General features: G+C 42.2%; 2 protein-coding genes across 4 annotated transcripts in view; both read right to left on the reverse strand.

The window, feature by feature from the left end:
- Positions 1 to 26718, reverse strand: part of SHANK2 (SH3 and multiple ankyrin repeat domains 2) — a 250055-nt gene that overhangs the window by 22753 nt on the left and 200584 nt on the right. For all 3 annotated transcript variants that reach the window (XM_054515204.1, XM_054515206.1, XM_054515205.1), the window contains 3 exons: positions 18660 to 18795; positions 16876 to 16956; positions 13720 to 13740 (listed from right to left, as the gene is read on the reverse strand). In XM_054515204.1, coding sequence (XP_054371179.1) covers positions 13720 to 13740; positions 16876 to 16956; positions 18660 to 18795 — 238 coding nt within the window. The remainder of the gene's footprint in view (positions 1 to 13719; positions 13741 to 16875; positions 16957 to 18659; positions 18796 to 26718) is intronic.
- On the reverse strand, positions 1352 to 9253 carry LOC118687254 (uncharacterized). Its single transcript, XM_036384131.2, has 3 exons — positions 7365 to 9253; positions 6874 to 7273; positions 1352 to 2501 (listed from the first exon to the last, which is right to left on the reverse strand). Exons 1-3 carry the CDS (start codon positions 7440 to 7442, stop codon positions 1642 to 1644), a joined length of 1338 nt encoding a protein of 445 aa, XP_036240024.1. The 5' UTR covers positions 7443 to 9253; the 3' UTR covers positions 1352 to 1641.

The following is a 26718-nucleotide window of genomic DNA, read 5'->3' on the forward strand; positions in this document are numbered from 1 at the left end:
CCTACACTGGAGGTTGGCCATGCAAGCTGCATTTCCTCCTTGAACCAGTTGTTAAGCAGAGTACAGCCACAAGCACACACACACACACACACACACACTTTTACAGGAGAAGTTTGTGGCTGGCTGGTAGAGTAAAAACTCTGATCTCCCTTGCCCTGAATAACCTCTGCCTCACTGGAAGACAGGGAAGAAGAGTCTACGTCTCACTGGCCAAAGAGCATGGCTCGGTTGTAGTCACAGAAGAGGATTTTTAAGCCTACGATTATTCCCTGGCATTTTCCATAGAAACTGCTCTGCACCTTCCTGAGAAGTCGCAACGGCGTGTTGAGAGTCAAACACAGGAGCCATGCTACACCTGTGAGAACCTGTCCCCACTGCTCCAGGGCCTCCTGGGAGCAGCATCCTTCCGGAGAACTGTCAGGGATACCACATGTAAAAGCCAGTCTGATGCCTCTGCATGCATATAGCAATTTGAGTGCCACTATATTAAATTCCCCCGAGAGAGGCAGCACCAACAGATATAAAGTAATTTATTGCCAAAGTGCATTTCCATCTGCCCTGTTGGGTTACCAATGGGACCCGTGCCCTGCTCAGGGTGCCAGCCCTCAGGAAATTGGATGGCCTAAAGGCACAGAAAATAGTTGTGTTTTATCAAGATGCAGGTCTCGTCTCTGATGAAAAGCTCTTAAATCACAGACAGAGTAGCACAGTACCCAACAGCACGTCATGACTTTTACATTCTCAAGAGGTCTGGCTGCTAGGCAAGTTGCTTTTTTCATTTTTTTTTCTTTTTCTTTAATAATTAATATCTGTGATAATTACAGGGGACAGTCTCTCCTCCTAATAGATTTGTTGCAGGAGATGGCTCTTATCCCCGTAGAACACATTGCTTAGTGACTCCTGTTCCGAATACCCAGACTCTCTCAGAGGAAAAAGTATAATGCTGCCCATCAAGCCACCAGATCCATCATCAAATGAACTTTGAAAACGAGAGTCAGGTGCCCAGATAGATCTGGTGGCACATCACTACACAGCCCCCAAAAAGAGAAATATGAGGTATGATCCTGGCAACATTACTTATTGTACGACATAGCCAAGACATGTGGATTAGCTCCACCGAGGGTCTTAGGAAGTGAGCTGGTGAGACCCACAGAGGAAAAGAATGGTCATGATCCAGTACAGGCTATACCCCAACACCTCAGGCTGGCATGCCAGAAACACCAGGCAAAGACTGATCGAACACAGTTTGGGAGGCGAGTATTGCCAAGACCTCTATACTTACCACCAAGTCCTGCGTGCTTGCTCAGAGGGGGTGGGATAATGGAGAAAGAAAACTCAAAAAACAGCTGCCTCAAGAAATGACTTGTATTTGTAAGAAAAGCAATGAATGCCTGGCACAGAGTAAAAAAATGCTTGTATGAAGTTAAAGTGAAAGAACAGAGGCAAATGTTCTTCAAATACCAGCAGCACACATCGTTAACAGTGCAAATATAAACTACAAAATGTTAGACTAATCTAGTCAGCCAGAATACAATGTTAGCCAATGTAGGAAATGGTTGAACTCTGCCACCGATGGCCTTATGGCTAAGAATTAAAAGGACAGGCACATTAAAAAAAACCTCTAAAAATCCTATGGAGTGGTTATTTTTTCTTCCCTCCCCCTTTTGCCTGGCGTGGAGGCATGGGCAGCGAGGCCCTCTCGGTTATGGCTCTCTGCAGCCGGCCACTGCGACAAGGCAGGGTGGCCTGCGGCGGGTCGCGAGAGTCGCTCGTCCCTTCGGCCCCTGGTAAGCACACAGTGGAGGATGCCACTGCGTCCTCACCAGTCCATGTCGAGGCACACGTCAACTCGACATGGGGGGTGGCTCTTTGGGAGATGCGCGTTTCGAGGACCTGTGTCCTCGGCTGCTTGAGGAAAGCTAAAATCTCTGACAGGTAGTTATGGATGGCTCTTGTGGAGGTAGCCACAATGCCCAGCTGCAGCTCCATACGGCCCATGGACTGGGACATGAGACCCATGGACTGTGCATGCTCCCTCTTGATATTTTCCAGCAGCTGCACAATCCTACTGTTGGTTTCCATCAACAGCTTCTCTCCCTCTGTTAGCTGGGGCTGCCCTCTCCAACCCCGATCCCTAGGGACAGGCTCAACACCGCAGCGCTCTTCATTCATCTCATCATTTCCCTCCTCCTCAGGAGAGTCACTTTCAAACTGAGGAGTCCTACTGAGTGACTGATCCCCGGGAGACTGTATGTCCATGGTGCACTCTGGAGTCCGCGCCGGCGTTTGAAATCCCTCAAAATCCTCCCCAACGTTGCTGTGCGTTTCAGACGAGGACAGCGGCCACTGCCAGCTCTCTGTGGTCCTGGCTGGCGAGTCTTCGTCAGAGGCAGGCACCGAGGATTCCTGTTCTTCGGCCGGCGTGGACAGCGAGCTCCCTCGGTGATGGCTGGCTTGCCCCGAGGATCCAGGAACCTCCCCATCTTGCTCCCCAGTGACATCTGGCAATCAAATAGAGGAGCAACAACCACTGTATCTGAGGCCAGGCAGATGGAGGTATCTACATGCATTGGACAACACATAGAAATAAGCCAGTTGGGAAGCCAGAGTGTATGTGTTTGGGCAAACGGAAGGGCGGACTAAAGTTTAGTGACTGCATTGGGCACGTGGCAATTGGCGTCATTAAGCACTTTTGGTCTCAGTGCACACTGTCCTGTACCCAGAACACACACAGCCCTGCTGCATCCCAAGGCAGGAGCTACCAAATTCCCCTCAGTGTGACTGTGACAGGAAATGTCAGTGAACCTAGCGAGAAGCTCACCTATGCACTGCAGTGGTGTCAGTCAGAAATCCCTGGGACGAGCTCAGGGCCAAGGGTCCAATTGAGCTTCCTGGGGTGCCAGATGTGCTCCACCACTGGCTGAGGGCAGCCCTTTGTTGCTCTGAAGCACTGCTGGCTATCTTCACTTTTGTCCGACGTCTCACGTCACCCCACCCAAAATCTCTCCCAAATAACTGCTGCAGCGCGACGGTGGCCGTCCGTGGGATTATCCCGTGAGCAATGCCCTCCCCAACATTTGCCAGGTTCTCCTTGCTCTCTTCTCCAAACAGTAGGAAATGCTATCTGAGGGCATTGCTCACCGGGATCTCTTTGTCTCCTGCAAATGAACTGAGTTTTACCCTCCCCTGGCTACCTCTTCCCTTGCCTGAGGGTGCGTGGTGGAAATCTGGGTGCAAACGCTTCCCCATGGCAACTCTAGAGAAAAATGCCCTCCCAAAGAGCAGGAAAGGCTCAGGCTTTTGCACCCACAGGAATCACCAGCTCACAACGGAGTGTGATCTGCCCAGCTCTGTCCTGCACCTCTCTGCATTACGTGAGGCTGTGGCCAGGACTCTGTACACTTTCTGTTACTTCAGATAAAAAAATGAGTCCACTTCTTTTCTTTTTAAATTTTTTTTGAGGGGAGCCAATTTGGTCATGAGAAATCACCCTAGGGCAGTGTGGCTGAAGGAGGCAGCCCAAAGCCCAAACCCAAAGCCCTGCATTCCCCACGCTCAGGCAAGGGACAGCTGAGAGAAGCACTGCTCTCGGTAGGGTTGTGACCCAACCATGCTGCTGCTGGTCACACCACAGTGGCCTGAGTGCCAGATCAGTGCTGTGCCTACTCTCTGGCATCCCAGCCTTGAAAAAAGCTTTTTGGTTTTTTTTTTAAAAAGGACTTTTAAGGATTAATTTCTGCTTTTTGAAATACTGCTCTTCAGACCTCAGTGGAAGCTGTAAGCTTATATCTGCAAGGTGTTGCTGAGGTCATGTAAAACCATACTTTTGGTTCTGTTTATGAATCGGGGCAGGGTTTTGTTTGATTTTTTTAAATTATTTTATGTGAAATATAATGAAAAGAAAAGCTTTTTCTGACAGACCCAAGGATCCCTCCTGCTTTATCTCAATCCCTGTCCACCACAGTGTGGTACTCATTATTTCTACACCCATGTGCCTGCAATATTATGGTGCTCTAAAAGGGATTCTGTGTGACTTCATTGAATGATGACTTTTAAGTGCTAAAATAATGGATATTATTCGTGCATTTAGCATATTCACTACTTCAAAGTATTCACATTCAAAGTATTCATATTCTCTCTGCGTCTGGCTGGACTGTCCAGTTGCATGTTTTATGGAAAGTGAGGATGAAATTGTATTTGTAAAAAGGCATGAGCTCCTTATGGAAATGAATTCTAGGGACAAACTGTCATGCAATCATTGGCTCTTCCACTCCATGGAGGTTTGAAAGGGACTATATATCACCCTAACTAAGAACTGCTTCTTCCTTGGCAATTCTTCCCCTGCTTTGTCTAATACAGCCATAGCTGCATTCCTTCATTAGCAAAGCTCTCTTAACAACTACAGTGTAGGATCATGAAATGATTTCTCAGCATTTTCCTATTTGAGTACACATGAAAAAAAAAAAAGAACAAAAAAACAGGGGACCTAATTTTACCACACAAAGCAAACACACACTTCAATTAAAGTCTATGGAATTGGAGTGAGGTAAGGGATCATAAATACTCATTCTGGTAGAGCCACTGGTCATACTGAATGTCTTGGCATTTCTTTTGACATGTCAACAGAAAATTCCACATATTTAAAAACCCCATTTAGCTGGCAAGTGTTCTAAACAGAGCCCACCTAACAACTGGTAAGTAGTAGAACCAAACTATACTGGAAGTCAAAAACAGAAGCAAAATGAAATCAAAAACCTCCAAACTCCACACTGATTTATGAATACTTCTGTAACTGGTATCACTGTCTAATTTGTTCAGACTCAGGGGGACCAGAACAACTTTGTTATTTGTGCATGTCTACGCATTTGCCAGAGGCTTGTAAAGAAAAATTCCTCTGAAAAATCGCAATAATAAATTTTTGCAAAATTCCTTATGTCCTATGAAATGTTACCACTTGCCATTCTCTCAGTCAGTCTTTTCAGCCTTTCAGAGCTGAAAGAACAGCATCTGGCAATTGGTGACCAATGACACAAATGACAAAAAAGCAAAGAGTCTGTGAAAACCCCTGGGCAGAAGGTTAATTGCGGAAACTCTTGGCGAATACTTCTGAATAATGAATACATGCACAGGCTTTAGGTTAGGTTGGTAAACTTGGCTGGCAATGAGAAGGAGGAACAACCATCACTGTTATTATTTGTAACAAGGTGTTCAGCATCTCTCAGCAACTCCGGTTTCTGGAAGCTTTGGGAAGCATTGCCATGGGCATGGGGAACCGAGGGTGTGTTACAGGCATGGCCTTCCACAAACTTTCCTTCACTAAGGAGCAATCATGGGAAAATTGCCTGGAGGCCACTGGCTGACACCACCTGGATGAACATGTGAGTCTCTGCCCAAGAAATCCATTCCTTGGTGACCAAAAGTCACCCTGAATTCTGGGTGGATCTTGGTCAGGTTGGTTACACCAGTGCCTAGGCTGGGGCTGTGGGAGAGTACTGCCAGGCACAGCAGGGGCACTGCAAAACTGGGTTCAGCCAGAAACCATCCTTGTGTTTGAACAGCTGACAGAGTGACCTCAACTAACTGCCTTTAACTCCTTAGAAAAGGGGCCACTTCCAAAAAGAGAGAAAGAGAGAGGCCACTACAACTGTGAAGTCAAAATTGGCCATGGATCAAACCATGCACCAACATGGCTGACCTCACCTTGGTAATTTGCTTTAAAAAAAAAAGAAGAAGTCTCTTTCTTTTCAAGCTTTAAATAGAGTGGGTACAAAGAAGCACAGCTGCTTCCTTGGGTGTGGAGCAAAGGGAAGAGGTCAGATTCCCTGATCTTTCTAGCAATTTCCACCTGACACACCATTCCTACATGCAGCATTTTGCTCACAGAGATAGATATGACTTACAGGCAAAATAGGTCACTTCTGTCTTTTACAGGTATCTTTATACCAAGTGATAGCAGCCATCAGACCTGCAGCCTCCAAGGTTCATGTTTCTAACCTCATGTCCCTTGCTCTGCTGGGGCAGGACTTCCATCTCCATCCTTAAATGGCTGAGGAAGGGACTCAGGGAGGAGCATGCAAATATGCTAAAGGGAGCAGAAACATCTGGAAGCCAGCAACCCACTGCACTTCAGCTTTAGTGTTTGATCACTGTGGGTACTATGCAGCTATTTCCAAAAGCCCCCTGGGATTCACACATTTCTGAAGGCTGTTTTTTGTTTTACCTCAGTGACTCTGCTGTGTTTAAGGGAAAAAAAAAGAGATCTGCTATTGAGGGGGTCCATGCAATAGGAACTCCACCAAAGTCCTGGCTATCTCCCTTTCTCCCCTGTTGGATAGGTTCTCTGTTTCTGCAGAGGAGCAGGATCTGCCAGACAGATTCTCTGTTCCTGCTGCCTATCCAGGTGATTCCCCTGGGCTGACACAGAGCCTGGTCTGACGTGGTGGATCAGCAGGTGCTCCTGGAGGCCACAGGAGAGCTGCTCCAGGTGTGCCTGCAAGGGAGAGCTGTGGTTTGCCCCATCCTGCCCTGAGCATGCTGATCAAAGCCAAGTTTATTCCAGCCTTTAGGTACATGAATATGTCCATTATTTTGGAGCACTGCTATTCCGTGCTATTCCTTGCACAACAACGTTCATCACCACTGAGAGTCCTTTGTGTTGGTCATTAGGCATTTTGAGGATTGTAGCAATTACTGGGTTGAGATACACAGAGAATTACTGAGTGGTTGATTCAGCTGCAGGGGTAGAGGACTGAGACAGAGGCCAAGAACAGAGCAGGGCTTTGGATATACACAAACTTTAGAGACATCAGAAGTATTTCTTTAACTTTTGGTCACTGAAGAACATTTGAGATTTATGCCTGTGTTGTGCCTTACCTGCCACTTGGACTGGCAGCTGATCCCTCCCCTGAGATGTGCTGCTCTTTAAGAAGCCCTCCTTTTGAAATCCCACCATTCCTGTTTCACCTCTGCTACCGGATCGTTGCCTTTTCTTTCCATTATCTTTCCTTTTCAGACTGCCCACCAGCGGAGCTGCACGGGAGGGCTGGGGCAGGCACGGTCTCTTCCTGCTGACAGACAGGTGGGTGGAGATGTCCCTTGGCCACAACAAGAGGGCCAGGAGCCCAACAACAGCGGGAACACAGCGGGGGAGCTTCCCGGGCCCTGCCTCTGCTGCTCTGGACCTGGGCCTCTGTCTGTATCTCATCATCCCTCCTGGGGTGGGTGCATTTCTCAAACTGCTTAGGTACCAAGGTGATAGGTGCCTTGTAAATACCTAAGATAGATACAGACAGAAACTGTACCAGGCGCATTATGCAACACTCCAGACAATGCCAATGGCACCTCAGTGCTGTAGGATCACCCACCTGGTCCAGCATCTGCAGGCAAATACTGGGCACATGCATTTTTCCTTTGGAAAAGTGATGGGAACACAGGACATTCATTCTTCCTTGGTGGCAACAGGTTTGGGCACGCAGCCCTTAGTGTCAGGCACTGCACATGCAAGGGTTTTGTTCCATCGCCTCCCCTAAATACGAGTGTGCAGGTTTAGTTTAATTTCCTTCGCTGGCCAATAAAGTTTGCTTCCTTGTCAATAATCTGCAAAAACGGGTTACAGGAGCTGCACCAAAACTAAAGGGGTGGTCTTCACATGTGCCTATTTGAAATGCCTTTTAAATACAGCTGTGGTGTTGCTTTCATCTTATGGATTAATTTTTTTATCCCAATTTCTTTTATTTTTAACTACAAGTAGCTTGTTTTCAGCATGAAGACCAGGAGTGATTATGCATATAATTAAGTTTCCATGTCTGAGGGGAAAAAAAAAAAGCAGCATTTAAATCAAGTAGGTGCAATTATTTGCACTGGCCTTCCTTTTAGGTTTTTGGCACTTCCCATATATATGCCAAAGGCCTTGCCCTGCTTAATTTGTAAAAAAATAGCTGGGAAGTAACTGGATAAAAACTTCACGGGGAATGTCTGTGGGTGAGAGAGCTACTAAACGACAATTTGGGCAAACAGTGGGTCTGGGTTCTGGGCAAGGTTTTCTAAGAAGCAGATGAACAAAAATTCTGGACCACCTTCCCAATGCTAATGGGCAGGTGAGAACCTACTGATTTCAAAAGAGAGCTTGCTCAGGGCACAGGAGTTCATCTGATAAAGTTGCTTGGCACAGAAGCAATTTCACCTGACAGTGTCCCTGGGGGAAAAACAGGTGACTCATGTTTGGTTAAAATGGTTAAAAATGGATCTGTGCCCACTGAGAACAAATGGCTTTCTTTTCAGCTCTTCAAACAGGATCAGATGTGTAAAAATTCATCAAAGACCAAAAGAAGGTAAAGTATAACAAGGCCTTCAACACATCACCGAGCATTTAAAGACTAGCCTTAGCTGAAGCATGGATTCAGAGCAAGAACATTAAAGGTAAAGTTCTAAATCCAAATTAGTTGTTTATGATCAAAATTAGAGGGAAGAAACAACAAGTTCAGCCTACAGTTATGTCCGGTAAATATATAGTTAAAAATATACAGAAATGGAATGACCTGAGTTTTCATGTGGACAATTAGGCTAATCCTCATCAATCTGCCACCACTATATTTTAATCTGGAATTACCTTTTTCCAGCCCCGCCCCAAATTAACAATTTGCAGGATTGTGCTTGAATCACAATGCCCAAAGCACACATTTACCATACTGCAAACAACAGGCAGAGAATATTATTTTAGCAGTCAGCATAATGAGGAAATAATAAAAGCGCTTTGCAATACAGTCAAACACAAAAGGCACTTGAAACACTTTCCTTCTATGAAAATTAACTAAAAATAATTGTCTGTTCTCTGGGATACTGTAAATTCTATAAAGTACTCTAAAATAAAATAAAATAATAAAATATACAAAATAAATCAATAAAACATAAAAAATTTAGCTACTAAAATTAATCATTTAACATTGAGTATCTATAAATACCATTACATGATTTATGAAAATGCTTTGTAGGTATTCACAGTAAAGAGCTCTCAAAACTTTCTCGAAGGAAAGCCCTATTTGTGTTTCTAGGGCTGAAAATAGCTTCACATTATTACACAAGTCACATTTACACATTATAACCACACCATCAAAAGTAATTTTTAAGGAAGGCAGAAAATGGATATGTTCAAATTCTTTCTAGAGATATAATTTTCAAGTACCAGCTCTTTAACAGCATGTTCATTATTAAGGAAATAATGATACAGGCATTTAAAATACACCTGCAATGCTGAAGCCTTGCAATTCAGCCTACCTTGAAAGAGGAATGGTCATTGTCTAACAGTGGTTTCTGTTCAAGAACAAAAACAAAGCAGAGAATATAGTCAATACCCACTCCTACCCTGCAAGCCAGGTGGAATTTAAATGGCAATTTGATGTTCTGTTTAAGAGACAGCATTTGAAAATTTGGCCTAATCACAAAAGAAAGGCAATCAAATCAAAGAAACCAAAAATAAAGTGGAGGATCTAATACACTTACAGCATTCTCTGGTCTTACACTTAACTCTCACGCTTCCACACCAAAGGGAAAAACCAAACAAACTATGAGGAATTATCTAAAACAATTTATTTTTAATTAGATTAGAAATTAATTAACATGGGTATGCGAACATTTGAAGGAAAAAGAAAAAAAAATAGCAGCAAAGGGAGTTTTGAGATGAGGGAGATAAGTCCTTCATCTCCCTGGCTCCTGAAAAAGAGAGAGAACACATTAAAAGTGCTGAAAGAGTTTTCCACTGCCCTAAGTGTGCCATATTGGGAAACACATGCAATTTTAACTGTTCCTCAAGCCCTCATGATTTTGAATATGTGCTTAGATATTAAATTGATAATATCTGAGCATAGTCACACTCACATAAACCAACGTATTTAATGTGTCTCTTCGCAAATGCTACAAACCCCACATTTTCTGCAACACTTACAATTCCTTTTCCAACTTCTTTTGTACCATTTTCTTGTTTGGCTGATGCAGAAAGGTTTTGAAAACCTTTTCAATTACAGTCTTACAGTCCTGCAGTAAAGAAAAACAAGTATCATGACAGGGCACTACATCCTTAAGAACAAGCTGATAAATTCAAAATAATAACGGTGTAGATGAGAACACTCCTACAGACTCAAGCAGCCTCTACTCAGGATTCCCAGTGTTTCCAAAAGTGCTAAAGCATCTCATGAAAGGTAAATCCTGGACTGAAGAAGTCTTTAGTACCAGGAGTTACCTGTTAAGCTTGGATTCTGTGGCACAAATTGCTAATCAGCACATTGCCAAGTTATGCTTCATGGAATACACAGGTTTAGCATTGTTCCCTTTTTGAAACATACAATTTTCAATACTTTGCTTTCACAAAGTGTTTTACAAGTACTTCTATTATAGCCACGGTCCTAATCCTACACTTACACTGCTGTGGACTCTCCAAGTTACACTACAAGTCATAAAATCTGCAGCCTTGCTGCACCAACCACAAATGGGGCTGGCATTTCTTCACACACACTTGACAAATTCCACCCAGAGTCACTGCTTTCTGCTTGAGATAAATGACAACCCGATGACAACCTCTTCCTCATTACTACAGTGCCACTTCATTAGAATTTCAAATATGTAATGTGAATCAATTACTTACAAGGGATAACCTTCAAGAATTCTTCATGAAGCCTGATGCCTTTTGCTCTCATCTTCTGAAACAGTGTCTGGCGAAGATCTGAAAACCTTCTTCCTACAGAGAAGTACCGCAGGTGCTGGGAGCTACCTCGGGAGCTGCTGTGGTGAGTGCTGTAAAAGTTGCTTTGGTGGTATTCCCATTGTTCCCTGCAGACAAATCTCCATCATCAACTCCACCACAGTGAAATAAAGAGAGTGAGTTTTGAACCCAGACGACTTTGGGAATGGTCTCTTCAAACAGAACAGAACACTGTGAGCTAATCCACTGCTTGGCATTCATTTATATGTATTTGCTCTGCAATTTCATTGTTTCAGATGCCATTGGAAGGTACCACCTTTGAAACAATGGACAACAGGAATGGGATGAAGTGGGAATGCTTATTGCAGACAGAGCTAATAATATTTCTTTTGAATGCCATCAACTGATATTTTTCTATTCAAATGCCGGTCAGACTTGATGCCAGGCAACAATATTCTGTGTTGATGATACCACAGTTATTGTGTATCTGTGAGGTGGTGATAGAATCTAAACCTTTCAAAGGAGAAAATCCTTTATTTGTAGTTGGTACTGCAGCCCACACCAAAGCCCAAAGACCAGGACCAACACACATACTATATCAGTATATGGTATATATCAATATTTTGTATTGATTACCATATCAAATCTAAGAACAAACAGCACCACCCCAGCTCACAGCTGACACCCATGTGACACTGCCAGCAGATTATTTATTAATGCAGAAGGATTATTTGTCATTTCCATTTCGCTGTGGAAATTTAACCTGCTCTGTTCTTCACTTTGTCCTTTCTCTTAGAGGATTTTATATTAGGCATTTTAAAATTCAACACTGTCCATTTCAGCTTTCACTGAAAATCCCAAATTACTCACTAAATCAAACCCATTTCTAGCAGCAAAGAAAGCTGAGGAGCAGGAAACTTTTAAATCATGTATCTAGACATTTACAGATCTTAGCTTATGGATGTGTTCCTTAAGGATCATATAATTTTCAAATTCTCCCTCCACAAGGAGTTATTCATAAGTCAAAACAAAAACTGAAGGAAAAGCCATTTAAAACCAAGTTCTCCACCAGCTGCATAAACTTATTATAAACAGAGTTATTTAAAGTTTTAAAATATTAATTTTAAAAGCTCTAATGATACCTATTTTCCTGTCGTGATGATGAAAATTATGACCTCAAATTTTTCCCCTAATCTTTCATTTTCAGAGTGTTTTCAAACCTTCATTTCAATTTGCTGCAGGAATATCCTGGTTATGGTTCAGTATTAATGGAATCACATTTTAAGTGCTGCCTCCAACAAGTTGCTGCTACAACTCTTGGTTTACACGTTGCCATAACTTACTCATACAATGGTTCTTGGAAAACTACAAGGCATAGGAAAGAAGAACACCTCTCCCCCATCCCAAGTATCCCACAACATCCAGAAAGTAGTTTGGAAACACAACCCTTCCACACACATATTTCAAGGTTGGAAGCTACCTCTGAGTCAGGCAACTACTGCAAGCAGAAAGTCAGTGGCACAGATGAAGTTAAATTTTAGTTGAATTCATGCTATGTAACTGCAGTAAAATGACAGAACTGCCTATGCCATGCTGCTCCAAACCTAAGGATTTTATCACCTTTTAACACACAAATACCCTATCTTCTATTCTGAGTATCAAAAAATACAGCCTATGTCCTGTCCTGCCCTGCCTTTCCCCTGCTTTCCCAATGAACCAGAACCCATCTCCAGAGATAATCAACAAGATCAGTCAGACAAGAACCACAGAAGCCATTATTGTTATCTTAATGCCTCCCTCATCTCTGACCCAGAAAACTGAATTCGTGGTTGACAGAAGACTCTACACAACAACACAAAGATTTTTTTATATGCTGCCAAAACATATTTTTCAGTAGCAATGTGGTTTATTCTGTCATAATCTCTGAACGGAGAATGGCAAATATCCCTAGCTGGAACCTCTGCAAACCACCTGAAAGGAGGTCAGGAAAGAGCAGGAAAATAAAGAGTGGAAAATAACCCAATTCCATCCTATTAAATGTCAAAAAGGAAAAGCTTCCCTGCTGAGAGAAGACACTGCCTACAGCCTAGATTTCCTTTCCATGACACTGAACCTCATCCAAGAGCAGGACACAGCCTGTTTTTCACCAGCTACCACCCAGGGGCTCAGGGAAGTGGAGACTCTTCCTTGGGCCAGGCTCCATGAGAAGGTGGAAATGAACATCCCCTGCTCAGGAGAGCTCACAATCTAGGGAAGCAAAATGACGTACAGGAGCATGGAAAAAGTACAGCTCAACACAAACAAACTCTCTATACACAAAAATACATTCATGGAAACTATTAAAATAGCAGTGCTATTTCTACCTGCCCCCCTGCCTCGCCATCAGTGCTGGGATGACTGCTCAGTGCTGGGATCTAGGGAAGGTGGGTCTTTGGGAGACATTTCAAGGAGAAGGTGGTAGGTGGCCTCATGAATCAGTCCAGGGAGGGCACTCCATGCATACAGGACAGCGTGGAAGATGTTCTACCAGACAGAGCAGCATTTCTGAGGGTGAGAAGCTCAGGTGTGGTGTGCAAGATCCCTGATTCCTGAGCCAGACACAGTGTGGGCGTGGGAGCACGTGTGGCCGTTCGGGACACGAGCGGGGTCACTAATGTGGGACTGCACTGGGGGGTCACTGGCCACTGATTCTCTGTGGCTGCCACTCAGCACAGGAACTGTGAGGAGATGAGATGGAAGGGGTTGGAGAAGAGTTGGGTACAGAGAAGGAAAAAAAAGGCAAGGTGAAGGAAAGGAGACAAAAGGAAGAAATGCAGGGGATATTTTCGAATGTGGTCTTCTGTTTGAGTTTCTTAAGTGTGTTTGCAATTTATTAACTAAATAACTAAAAAAACATATACAATAATTAATGTACATTTGACACCATAAAATAAACTGGACCATATGCCAACATTTACATTGTTATTATCCTTCACTATGGAAAGGTGAGAAACAGGTTAAACAAGAGACAAAATGCTTCCCCTTACCCTTCTTCTTCCGTACTGAAGCTTGGAAATAGAAAGGGAAGGAACTGTGAATCAATTCTGAAGGTAATTTTTTATATGCTAAATCCTCGTCTGTCATTTTGAGTGCAAACATTATCCTTCCCTCTAAGATGTCAGTCTCTCCCTGCTCACCTCTACTAAACAGGTATCTCTCAACCCACAGTAGATAAAATCTGCTTTTGCCAAGCTGTTTATCAGGATTTATGAGGAATTTCTCCCCTGCAGTTATTAGGGATACATGCAGAATTTTTTTTTCTAAGTTCTTTTTTAAAAGCAGTAATTGGGGCAACTTATTGATACCAGGGCTGTCAAACTATGACAACATCAGGCATTCCCAAATCTTTGCAGATTGAAATGGAAAGGAATCATTAGCACACTGCCATCTTTTGGATTAATTAATTTGAAAGAGAACAGTTCAGATGGTCTGCTCTTTATTGTGAAGAACAGAATAGCTCAAAACATGTCAATAAAACTGTAAGTAGGGTTCAGAGCCAGACAAAGGAAGTGACTCTAATGACTGCAAGATGGATAATTAAAAAAAAATGTTTACCTTAGCTAGAAGATATTACAAAACTATGCATTCTAAGGGAAAACAAATGGGGATTTTCTATTTACATTTTTCTTCTGCTACATAACAAGGGACATTCAATAAAATTAAAGGCATCACATTCAAAACCAATAAAAAGGAAATACATCTGTACACAGCACATAATTAGCCCGTGGGATTCTTTGTCACGAGACATTATTGAGACCACGAGCTTCTCCAGCTCAGGAAAAAGGGTTACACATAGGTATTGATGAGAACATCCACAGTGCTCATTTATAGGTTCTTCCTATTTGCTTTGCACATATATGGCATGAAAGGAATGCTCATTCATTAAAGAGTTTAATGGCTATAAAAATGTGGGTGTTCTCATAGCTCTCACAGATGTCCAATATATACACAAATACATAGAGGGATATATAAATTATAGATAAATACACACATACAAGCTGTGTTTTATGTCAGGAGACAACTTCTAACTGATGATAGGGAGAACACTTTCCCTGTGGAAGCTTGTTCAGTTGCTGTGCAATTTAAGAATTCTTGTCCCTTCTGATAATAGCCCTTTTCCAGGACATATATGAAAATAGGTGGACCACAGATGTTCTTTGGAACAGCAGTCACATTGTTTGCTAAGGTGGCAAATGTTCAGAGTGTCACAGAAGTGACATTTACAGACTTTTTTAGGAAGAAAGCAAATTTCTGCCACCACTACAGTTTTCCCAGGGCACAAACACCTCTGGAACATGGTGCAGGACTATTTCTCAGAACAGAAAACTCCTGCCACTGCAATGTCTGCCCCATCTGGATCAAGGCATGAATGGGAAATGTGCTTAAAAATGGAAATTTGTCCCATGGCTGCTTGTTAAAGGAGTTGCAGTGGTTTCTGCCACTTGGTGAGGACAAACAGCAGAGCAAGAGCCACAGCTTGAGCAGGGGGGTGGGAAAGCTAAAATATGATGGTCTCCACTGGGGACATTACTATTAACAAGCTATTCTCCTCTAGGAAAATGCTGCTTCAGCTTTAAGATCAATATCTCCTGTGGAGGATTGAAAAGCCAGAGAAATAGAAGAATATCCTCAGCTTGAAAGCAATTGGCAGAAGAGGATAACAAAGGGGCAAAAATGGTGCTTAAGTATTGCTGTCCCCTTGGGAAAGGTGGTTGATAAACCAGCAAAGTTTTAAAAACCCTCAGCACTCCATGAAAGAAAAGCAAATGAAAAACACCCAGACCCACAAAGTGTGCTCCAGAAACAATGTTTTACATTTTAATCCTGGAAGAAAAATGATGGAGCATTCACGAGCAGATGATACCTTGAGTTAAGCTCCTAAACTTCCTTGTACATAAAACCCGAATTTTCTGAGACTTGCTGGAGCTAAATAATCAGACTGGGGTGGTTTTTTTGGGTCTTCATTTGGTTGTTAGACCATAGAGAAGACACTACCTACTTCAGCACCACTTTGCTGGGAGACTTCCCACTGGAGTTACATGGCTTGACTCACTAAAGGAAGGATGGGGTCCATCTGCCCCAAAAAAACCACTGACTTACAGAGGAAAAAAAGGGACCACAAGGCTTTGATTCCTTCCAGTTGGCCTTCAAATGAGTCCATGTCAGGGAAACCCCAAGATCATAAAATTAAGTATCTAATTGTAGAATTACATGGAAAAATGGTTTTATTGTGTGGATTATTGTCATCTATTACTCTGCAGTGAGGGATGTGGTTTGGTTTTATACCCATTTCTCACTTGCTAAACACACTCTTTTACTGTTGTAGCCACATAGAAATATGCACTGGGCTTTCCTCATTTTATATATGATTTATTCGTATTTCCATGTCTTAGTCTAGCTGCAGAAATTCTACCTTTTAATGACCTAACAGATTAAAACCAGGAAGAAAAGGACAATTACCTTCCTCATTTCTAGAAAATGAATACAAATTCCTGAAGAATTATGCATATCTAGAATGTGGATGATCAAGCAAAGGAATCTACAACCACATTTCTCAAAACTAGCAAATAAAAGACTGAATGCTCAATAATTTTTATTACCAATAGTGAGAGGAATTAAGTTTATATCATGCACAGAAGTCAAAGTGATATCATAATATGCACTTTTTCAGATCAAATGAAACAAGTTGAAGTTGAAGCTGCTTTAACACTGTCAGCTTTTAATAACAGCTTCTGGCAGCTTACCTTTATCCACTAATGAGAGGCCACAGAAATTTAAAATAAAACAATATTAGATGAACTGAAAATTTAGAAAGCAAAGCTAACAAAACATGATACAGCATTATTTTCTTTTTTTTTCTTTTCTTTTTTCTTTTCTTTTTTGGTAGAGGTGCCAAACTTTGATGATGCATAAAATGTATCAACATTCCCTTGCGCAGCAGTAAAGGCACAAGTCTCCACAAAAAATCATTCATGCGAGTCATGCACATTTTGAACTCTCCAAAGATGCAGCATTCTTAAAACCTCCTCTGCTCTAGACACTGTACACAGTGCAGCTCCCTTCATCAATTTCACACAGAGACATATAGATAGATATTTACATCTCCACCAAGCCAGCATGCTTGCCAAAAAACACTTTCTTACCAAGCTCTTCAAGCTCTGAGGTCATGGACTTAGAGCGCAGGGTCAGTGCAGTGGTTGGAGCTCGCTTAGGAGGTGGTGGGGCTGTGCATGGGACAGAAAAACACACAGGTGTCAGCCAAAACACACCCTCTGGAAGCCCTGTGCTCACAGCCACAGTTCCATAGCCATTTAAAAGAATAAGCTCCATGAAATAAGGCGAGAATAAATACCTACATGTGGAGGAAAAAGCCCTGAGATGCTTTTCATGGACTGAATTTCTCCACTGTTTCTGGCTCTAGCGTAGGTTGCTTGACACATCCGCAAGCTTTTATGTAACAGGATACATAGAAACATTTAAAGCTAAATAACTGTGCACTTCTGTTTCCCAGCAGGAAAAGGGCTTTCTAGAGAAAGGACCTCGCAGCAGTGGTGCCCCTTCTGAGAAATATGCAGGGCTGAAAACCTCCTGGGTACCAGCCAATCTCTGGCAGATTAATTTAATCATTGAAGAAACTGTTCAATCTGAGAAATACAGGAAAGAACATTCAAATGGATCTGAATTGTTAAGGTGAATCTAAGGGAAACGGGTGATCCTCAGAATATATAAGGTCTTAAAATATCCAGGCAATAATCTAGCACAGAAGGTACCATTTGTGCTTTAGTATCCTGGTAACAAATATTTCTGGTGGTCAGAGAAGATCATCTCATTCCAACCCCTCTGGCACAGGCAGTGGCACCTTCCACTGTCCCAGGCTGCTCAAAGTCCCATCCATCCTGGCCCTGGGCACTTCCAGGAGTGGGGCAGCCACAGCTTCTCTGGGCACCCTGTGCCAGGCCTCACCACCCCCACAGCAAAGAATTTCCCACTAATATTTAGCCTAAACCTGCTGCCTTTCAGTTTAAAACATTGCCTCTTGTCCTGTCACTACATTTAAGGTCAATATGATACATACCAAAAGGCAGAGGCAAAAAGGTTTAAGATGTGCAAACAGTATTTCCATCAAGCCAAAAATAATGCAGGACCATGCTGGGACATGATTTAGTTTATTACAGCCTTTCTCTTTAATTATTACTATTTTTAATAAGCAGTGGAGGTGAAAAACACTTCCAGCACAGAGAGTTTTGATTTCATGGAGCAGGAGGGATGCTGCAGTGCCAGCTCCTCACCTGCCCCGTACTGAAGAGCCAGGTGTGTGTGAGTGAGAACTCAGGGCACTGTGGGAGGAACAGGAACTTTCAGCAACGTGCTGCAGCTGCAAGGAGCACCAGTGAGCAGCAGCAATCTTTCCTGCTTAATGATAATTATGAGGGCCTAATGACTTCCCAGCATAGCTGAGAAACCAAACCCTGGGGCATCTAAGGTAAAGGAAACAGTGTAAATTCCTTTTTTGTTTCCTTTTTTTTTTTTTTTTTTTTTGGGTGAAGTTTTCTGGTGTTTTTTTTGGATGGGTGTGTGAGAAACACTGCTAAACTACCCCTATTTCAAGTACATTTGAAATTAATAAAAGATCATCTCTTCTTAGTGCTTTTCCTCTCTCACTACTGCCAGAAATTTTACTACAAGATCCTCAAACATATACATGTGAAAAACTCATAAATATTAATGCCAAGCATGATGAGAGAATATTGCTCTTTTGGCCACACGTTAATGTCCAACCCAACAGAATTAAATCACTCCAAATTAAACAAGAATGGGACATTTCAAATTTGAGAAGCAAAGTCTAATAAATCAGAATTTCATGCCCATACTTGGTTTTCTGTGAAGGAAGAGCAGAAGAGTCCATTAGGAAGAGAGAAAAATGTACCTTTCTTCCTTGCTGTGTCATCTGGATCAAGATTCCTGGTTACTGTGACAACCTTCAGCACGAGGTGATTGCCCCCCTGTCGAATCATGTTCACCACCTGCCTGTGGCCAACTTTCACTACATTCTCATTATTAACCTGCACAGAAAGGAAGGAGTCTTTTAGACCAAAATGCAGAAAATTTTTGTTTATTATTTTTATAAAAAGAATGTGGAAGAAACAGATAGAAACAGAATTTCTAGTTACTGTCTTTTAATGAAAATATGTATTTAAGGAACAGTGCACAGCTGACATGATGACCAGAAAACAAAAAAAGCTACTCCTTTGGGAAATGCACATGTAAATAAATTCAATGTAAATAAATTCAACCAAATCCTGCCCTTTACATATTTTATTTACAATTACTAGAATTTTCCTTCTGCAAGTTTCTGAAAGGATCTCCTGTCCTGGAAGAGAAGGCAACAGGGCCATAGGAGGCCCAAAGAGTGTCCATGGAAAAAGAAGAGTTAAATGCATGAAGAGTTAAATACATGAAGCCCTGAGCAGTTACTGTGATCATGCCAATTAAACTTCAAACTGCACTAATAGACATAGGAGAAAGCAGAGGCATAAAAACTGTAAATAAGCACAGCTAAAAGTAATTTATTTATTCATTCAATCTATAAGGAGTCACTGAAAGTTATCTGAAATTTGAATGATGACAACATCTAAGACTGAAGTGCTGCCTGTGCTACTTGAACATAAAAGATGTTGAGGAATGGAGGAAGAGCTGCTGCCAGGATACATGCTGGGAAGTTGATCTCTCTCCAAAATTCCACTGACTCAGTAATATTTCACTGAGATCACTCAATGCCTCCCAAAATGAACAGTCATTTCCAAAGTAAGTGTTTTTAGCCTCCTCTATTTATTCTGACAGGCTGGGCACCTCACACTCTGAAGGATTTACAGTTCAGAGCAGAGTCTCTCATCAAATATTATTGCTGTTTAGCAGAACAAACAGCACGGGCCGCCCCACTCCAACCTGAAATCATTTCTCATCCATTGTCTGGAAGGAAAACCTTCCCTTTTTTCAGGCTTCAGCTGAGCCAAAATGCATTTTAATGAAGCAGTGCATTGGTAAACCATCTTTTCAGCAGAGTGCTGCAGTGGGGAGCCTCCAGGACGAGCTGTGTGCTCTGTGCCTGAGCTCAGGGTGCTTTTGGAGATGCTTTTTTGGTTCCAGGCACTGTGACGTAGGTGGAACACATGCTGAACATCCAGACCTGTTGAGCAGGCAAAGACGAAGTTCTCTCATTCTGTAGGTGGAGGGTATAAAAGAATATTGATTTAAATAGGACTCTTGCTGGTTTGCTTTATTTTACACCTCCTTAGCATCTGGTATTTAATTCCATGAGATATTTATTTAGCTGGACCAATGGCATCTAAATTTAATCTAAAATACTGAAGCAAAAAGCGTTATCCATTTACTTCTGAATTCCTTCCAGTATTAAAGCCTCAAACAGGTAATTCTTTTTCACAGGAAAAAAAAATCAAAAATCATGTAATTAAGAATTATGGAATGCATCCACTCTATTTTTACTGGAATTAAATTTCAAGCTTGGAAGCCAGTAAGGATTACCATGTAATCCCTAATGCTGTCAAAAAATAGAGCCCTCCAAATAAATCAAAAGTCAATATTAATCAAACACATGTACACTTCACTAGTGTAAAGTGATAAATGTGTAATATGATAAACAGCTTATGCAGCATCCCATCTGTTCCCATCGTTCTGTGCAATGATATTTAACATTTAGAGCAGGAGCAAATATATACAACACATTTTTTTAAAGCTGCCTCAGAAACAGAACCTGTAAATGACTGTTTATAGCAGCTTTGTTGAAAAGGCACAGTTACAAAAGCTGGGACTGAAAAGATTGATCTGAAAATAAATATAATAAAAATATTGATAGGAGAGCTGGAGGTTCTTTAACTCAGAGTCCTACGGAAATACTAGAGAACAAAAGAATCATGGAACCAGCAGAGCAGAACCTCATCTTCACAGTCTTTAGCACCTCAGGGGGTAAAACTGGAGCATGATTACAAAGTCTTAACTTGGGAAGTGTCAGTAGGTTGTAAGTGACATTATTTCTGTTACCCTTCTTCAATATTTCATCCAGAAGCCAAATGTCTGCAGGAAGGGCTGTTAAGCAGTGAGACACCAGAGTTCAAGCAGGTTTGTCTGACAGTTTTAGTTTGATTTATTCTGCAAAACTTTTCCAGGTGTGAGTAATTTGAGGCAAATCTCTCTCCACTTCCATTTCAAGCTTTGGCAAGGGGGAGTTTGTAAACCAGTAAAGAAGGGATCTATTCCAACTGTGCCAATTCATGTCATAATCACCTGTGTTCTCTGTATTAAATGTAATCCCACTCTGGAAAACACTCAAAAACTACTTTTTGTTTTAGTAGCTAGGTGTTTGGAAGGAAGCTCTAGAAACAAAGAGTAAAGTTGTTTTGCAGGCACAAATTTGTGTCTTTCCCTCTTCTTCAACCCAATCTTTCTGCATATTTTCTGCAATCTTTCACTGCAAAACCTGAGGTTCTTATTTTCCTTCTACAATTCCACAAAACGTTTTTCTGCCATGTCCTTTGTAAATAAGTGAAAATAGATAATAGAAATAGACACATGAGGAGGCTGGGTCTATGCTACATCAATGAAATCTGGTCATGCAAGAAAGAAATATAAGGAAAACTGTCTTTTGGGACACCTCACAATTTCAACAACTCTCCTCTATCCTCTCTGGACTCTTGGAAAAAGCCTCAGAATTCTGTATTTTTGAAAATCATCCTTTATTATCATCTGGTTACTGGGCAGTGGGATGGAAATTACTTTGAGAGAATTAATTGATGAAGTAATATGATTTCATTAATGTCTTTAAAAATAGTCTAAACAGGCTGGATAACTTTTATCCCCCTGAAATGCAGTTATGCAATAGATTGAAAAATAATATAATAAAATGTAATATAATATACTACTATACTACTATATATTCTAACGGGATGGGATGGGATGGGATGGGATGGGATGGGATGGGATGGATGGAATAGAATAGAATAGAATAGAATAGAATAGAATAGAATAGAATAGAATAGAATAGAATAGAATAGAATAGAATAGAATAGAATAATAACCTGCACACTGTAAGCTGGCAGATGCATAAGCTAGAACACATACACCTGAGCAGCCTTCCTGTAGGAAGGTGCAAAAGGAAAAAAATAACCACTACCAGAGAAAGAGATTTTTGCAGACTTTCTTCTATTGATAAAAAAACAAAAAAGGATTAAAAAAAATTCTTGATTTCTTCAATGCATCATCCTCATCCTTCCATTACCAAAACATTCCCCAGTGGAAAAGGCAGTCAATCATTTTTAACAGCAATTAAGTAGGCAGAACTCCGTCATTATGCTTGGGATGCCCATTGCAGAATGGCTGAAGCTGGGAATCACATCCTCCCAGAAGAAGCTTCTCAGAAGCTCTTCCTTATCCACTGAACTACTTGGAAAAAAAACCCCAACAAACCCCCAAACCCGTTACACACACTTACAACCCCCTGCCTACACACTTTTTAAAATTCACCCTTTTTGATAAATATTTCACACACACAAACCCAATCACAATTTGTACCAGCGGAAATAAATAGCTCCCAAGTGATTTTGCAGGCTCAAACGATGCTTCTGCATTTCAAGTAACCACAGAGCTGTGCACGTGGCACTGCCTGTCAGCAGCCAGTAAGAATTTCCCATCTGGAAACTCAAATGTGAGAGGAAGAAAGACACAGTGACCCAGAGACTTTTGGGGAAGTTATTTGTGCTCTCAGTGTACCCACAGTGCCAACCCAGGGGTCACCCACTGAAAACCAGCGAGGGCTTGTGGTGTTTGTGGCCATACTGGGATGGGCTGGAGCAGCATTTAGCACAAACCAGCACAAATGTCCCAGATTTGCACCTGACAAGCATATTTAGTGTCAAAAACTCTATTATTTGATCCTCTAAATTCATTCTAAAGCTGGATTTAACGGGCTCATGGACAGCACAAGGGTACATAGTGAATCCAGAAAGGTTTCTGTGAAAGTAAATTTGAACAAATTCTGTTGGCAGCAAACTTCTTATTGAGCATCCCAGGAAAGGCCTGAATGCAAAAATAACCACAGACCCAAAGGAGGAAGCAAGTTAAAAAGGTCCAAAGCCAGAAGATGCTTTGGTGTAATGACATTTTATGTGCTTAAAAAACGCACTTCACCACAAATGATATCAAGATTCACTGTCTCAAAAAGCTAGCACATGATTTTAACCTGTGTCTTAGATTAAAATAGAAAGTAATAATATGATATATAAATTAGTCCCATAATTGAAATTAATACGTGAATTTGTCTCTGCAAGCCCAATTATTCCCATCCCACCACAGAAGCTTAAATACAGAGAAGCAAACGGCTTCAGTCCACCAGACTCCAACTATTCATTTATTTCAACACTTTCTGAAACAGGCCTTGAAGAGTCTCTGGAAAATTCCTGAAGATTTTCTAATAGAAATGGGAAGTTTGTTTACATTCTGATCTCCCACATAAAACATCACTGATTCCCACGGGTGTTTGACCATATCCCATTTAATCTACTTTGGTGTAAAAGATGCTTCAGAGGCTTCATGCACTCTGTTGATCTAAAAGGTGCTTTAAAAAGAAATAAAAAACAACAAAAAGCTTCACAGAAGCAGGGATACAAGGATGTGGAAATTCCAGCTGACATCTTGCATTAATGATGTTTTTGCAGTAATCCACTTGCTCATAGATTTGCCAGCCCTGGTTGGCCTTACTGCATGGGATGATGTCAAGAAGAAGCCAGGGAGCATGGGATTGGACTAGGTGATCAAAGGAGGCAACTTCCCACCTGAATCCTGTCATTTATGGAGTTTCTCCAGAAGAAGAAACATTAAAAGGAAGTATTTGACAGCCTTTCAGAAAAAAAAGTACATATGAATTAAGGGAAAAACATCAAAATCATTCGTAGCCTTGCTTCAGTATAAATGTCCAATATTGGGGCACACGAGCAAGATATAAGATGCCTGAAAGAAAACACCCTGTGGAGAGACAATGTGCTGAAGTTCTGGATTCCATCCTGTCACCACCTTTGCCCCTGTTGGCACATGGGGAATGTTGTGCCTTCCCTGGCGCAGCTCCCGTGGCAAAGGGAGATGGCACTGCCTGGTGCTTGCTCTGGGCGAGGGCAGCAGGACAGGCTGGAGCCTGCTGGAGCCTGGCATCTGCAGGGCTGCTCCAGCCAGGCAAAATCTTTGCCCTGGGCTGATCCAGCAGTGGCAGAAACGTTGCTGAGGGATGTGGTCTCTGCCTGGAGACAGCAGAGCTGTCGAGGAAGGGCTCAGCCACTTTGTCCCCACGAGTCGCACCAAAGCTGCAGTTGTGCTCAGGAACATCTATTTCTGAGAGACACTGAAAGGAAGAGGCATCTCAGAGCATAAACTCCAGACTCCTTGGTTGTCATGGCAACTGCATCACAAAATTTGTTTCTTAACATTTAGCCAAGCTCCATCTTGGAACTTCTCAGTTTTCCTGTCCCTGCTATTCCTGTTAGGCCCAGAACCTCTGAGAAGAAGTGCTATTTTTTGTAATTTCTCTCCCGGGTGTAACCAGTTTGTATTATTTTTTTCCTGTGTAAAGCTACCAAAAGCATAAATAGACTTTATTTTCCCCTTACTTTCCCAGCATTCTACAAACACATGTGGGAGTAATGTCCTGCCTTGGTTAAACACATGTTTTAATAATATGACAAAGTTGAAAACCTGAATGGAGCATAACAGCTGTCAGTCCTTCAAAGACCTTGTTAATTTTTTAAAAATGTGTCTAACTTTAGTGAAACCAGCCTATAAAGATGGTCATACATTCATCTGTGTTTCACCCAGCTAAGACTGGCCCCATGCCAGTGTCTGGCCTCCCTAAAGGGAAATGCACAACTTTTTTTCTTCTAGTAAGTACAAACTCACTGGATTTGTTTGGGATCAAAGCTGATACCTCAAAAAAGCAGCAGGGTTAAGGGCTGCTTCTCCTCTCTTATCCATGGCATGATTTAAAAGGCAGAACTATGTTAAATTAGCACTCTTATCTAAAATTTTGGATTTTGCATACTTATATCTAACCTGAAAGCTGTTGCAAGTAAGTGACTTCCATCCTCATGAGACTACACAGAACATTTAAACATCACTCAATTCCTTGGACCCTGTCCTATTAAAAATAATGGCCTCCATTAATTAGTACCTGTTCCTGTTTTGAATCTTTGGTTTAAGTCACATTTCATTGGAGAGATTCAATTAACTTTATTGCAGTTGATTGAACTGCAGTGTTCTGCAATCAATTAAGTGGCACTTAAGATGAATTTGTCCAATGTCTGCCAGGTGGAAGAGGTGAAAGCTTCTCATGTTTGAACTTCTCTCAGCGAAAAAAAGTATCCAATGAGCTGTGCACATCTGTTTTGCTTCTTTTTTGCTTAAAATAAACTCACTGAAGATAAGTCAATAACTATTTTTCCCCCACATTCCAATGCTCAAAAAAAAAGAGTACTAGTTTAAAATTCAGTGACATGAAAATGAAGTTTGGAGTGCAACAGAGAGTACCTTTACATTATTCATCTTGTGAACATGCCTCATATTGAATTTGTTCTCATAGCCTATAAATTATGGTACATAGACAGCACCAAAAATAGGCTACCAAAAATAGCAAACTAGAGGTCACCCATATGGTAAAGAAACCTCTCTAGCATGTCTGCCCTTCACAGATGAAAGCATGCACGAAAATCCAAAACTGCTTAACCACTGCAACCAGAGCTGCTTCCATCTCATTCCCATGGCACATCCAGTCATCCTCCTCTGCTGGGGGCTGCTCCAAGGTGGGGGAAAGGGGAAAGGGGAAAGGGGAAAGGGGAAAGGGGAAAGGGGAAAGGGGAAAGGGGAAAGGGGAAAGGGGAAAGGGGAAAGGGGAAAGGGGAAAGGGGAAAGGGGAAAGGGGAAAGGGGAAAGGGGAAAGGGGAAAGGGGAAAGGGGAAAGGGGAAAGGGGAAAGGGGAAAGGGGAAAGGGGAAAGGGGAAAGGGGAAAGGGGAAAGGAAAGGAAAGGAAAGGAAAGGAAAGGAAAGGAAAGGAAAGGAAAGGAAAGGAAAGGAAAGGAAAGGAAAGGAAAGGAAAGGAAAGGAAAGGAAAGGAAAGGAAAGGAAAGGAAAGGAAAGGAAAGGAAAGGAAAGGAAAGGAACCCAAGCTGCTCATTCAAACAATGGGAAAACAAACTCCCATCCTTCCACGCTCCTCTGCTGACCAGTCACCCACATCCCAGTTTGCTGCTCCCTTTGCGCAGTCACTGATGCTTCATGAGACCCTTCTGATAAATTGACTCCAGAGGGGAAAAAATAATCAAAACTTGAGAGGATAATTTTGCTCTGGATCACAGACTGTCACTGTGATCTGAGAGCTGGGCCAGCTTGAGGTAGCACAGTGGGTGGAGCTGGTCTGCTCTGCTGATGAGTTTTGGATGAGCCTCCTTTCGGCCCCTGTTGCCTCCAGCAGCTCCTCTGGGACAACTCCTCCAGGAGAGCAGGAAAAACAGGGTCCCCTTTGGGCAGAGTGCATTTCCAAGCCAGGCCCATCCCTGGAGCAGCTCCATCCCCCCCTGTGCTGCTGTGTGGGACAGGGCTGGGGAGCAGAGGGAGCTGAGGCAGCACTGCCATTCCCGCTGTGCCTCGGAACAGCGCCCACCTGCACACCCTGCCCCCAAAGGGATGAAGGGCTTCAGACCCCCATGAAACAATTCCCACCCCAACGCTGGAGGAAAACAGGAGGCTGTGTTCCACCCTAAAAATATCATATTTTTTTCAAATGGGGAGTTGCAGTGCTGTTATGCAAGCACTGGGAGGACAATGGATCTTTATTTGAATTCTGAATGAACCACTTGATAAGTATTTACAGGAGGTAGAAGCTCTCAGGCTGAGCCCTTCTATTTTTAAAGCTGTGCATACCTACACTAAAGACC

The sequence above is a fragment of the Molothrus ater genome, chromosome 6, assembly GCF_012460135.2.
Source record: "Molothrus ater isolate BHLD 08-10-18 breed brown headed cowbird chromosome 6, BPBGC_Mater_1.1, whole genome shotgun sequence".
In the NCBI taxonomy this organism is placed as follows: Eukaryota; Metazoa; Chordata; class Aves; order Passeriformes; family Icteridae; genus Molothrus; species Molothrus ater.

Excerpts from the sequence above, each read along its gene's own strand:
- LOC118687254 (XM_036384131.2), bottom strand. The coding sequence starts at position 7,442 with ATGAATGTCCTGTGTTCCCATCACTTTTCCAAAGGAAAAATGCATGTG. Across the intron at positions 7,274-7,364 it reads GCCTGCAGATGCTGGACCAG|GTATTTACAAGGCACCTATC; the intron begins GTGGGTGATCCT and ends TATCTATCTTAG. Across the intron at positions 2,502-6,873 it reads GCTGCCAGTCCAAGTGGCAG|ATGTCACTGGGGAGCAAGAT; the intron begins GTAAGGCACAAC and ends TTTGATTGCCAG.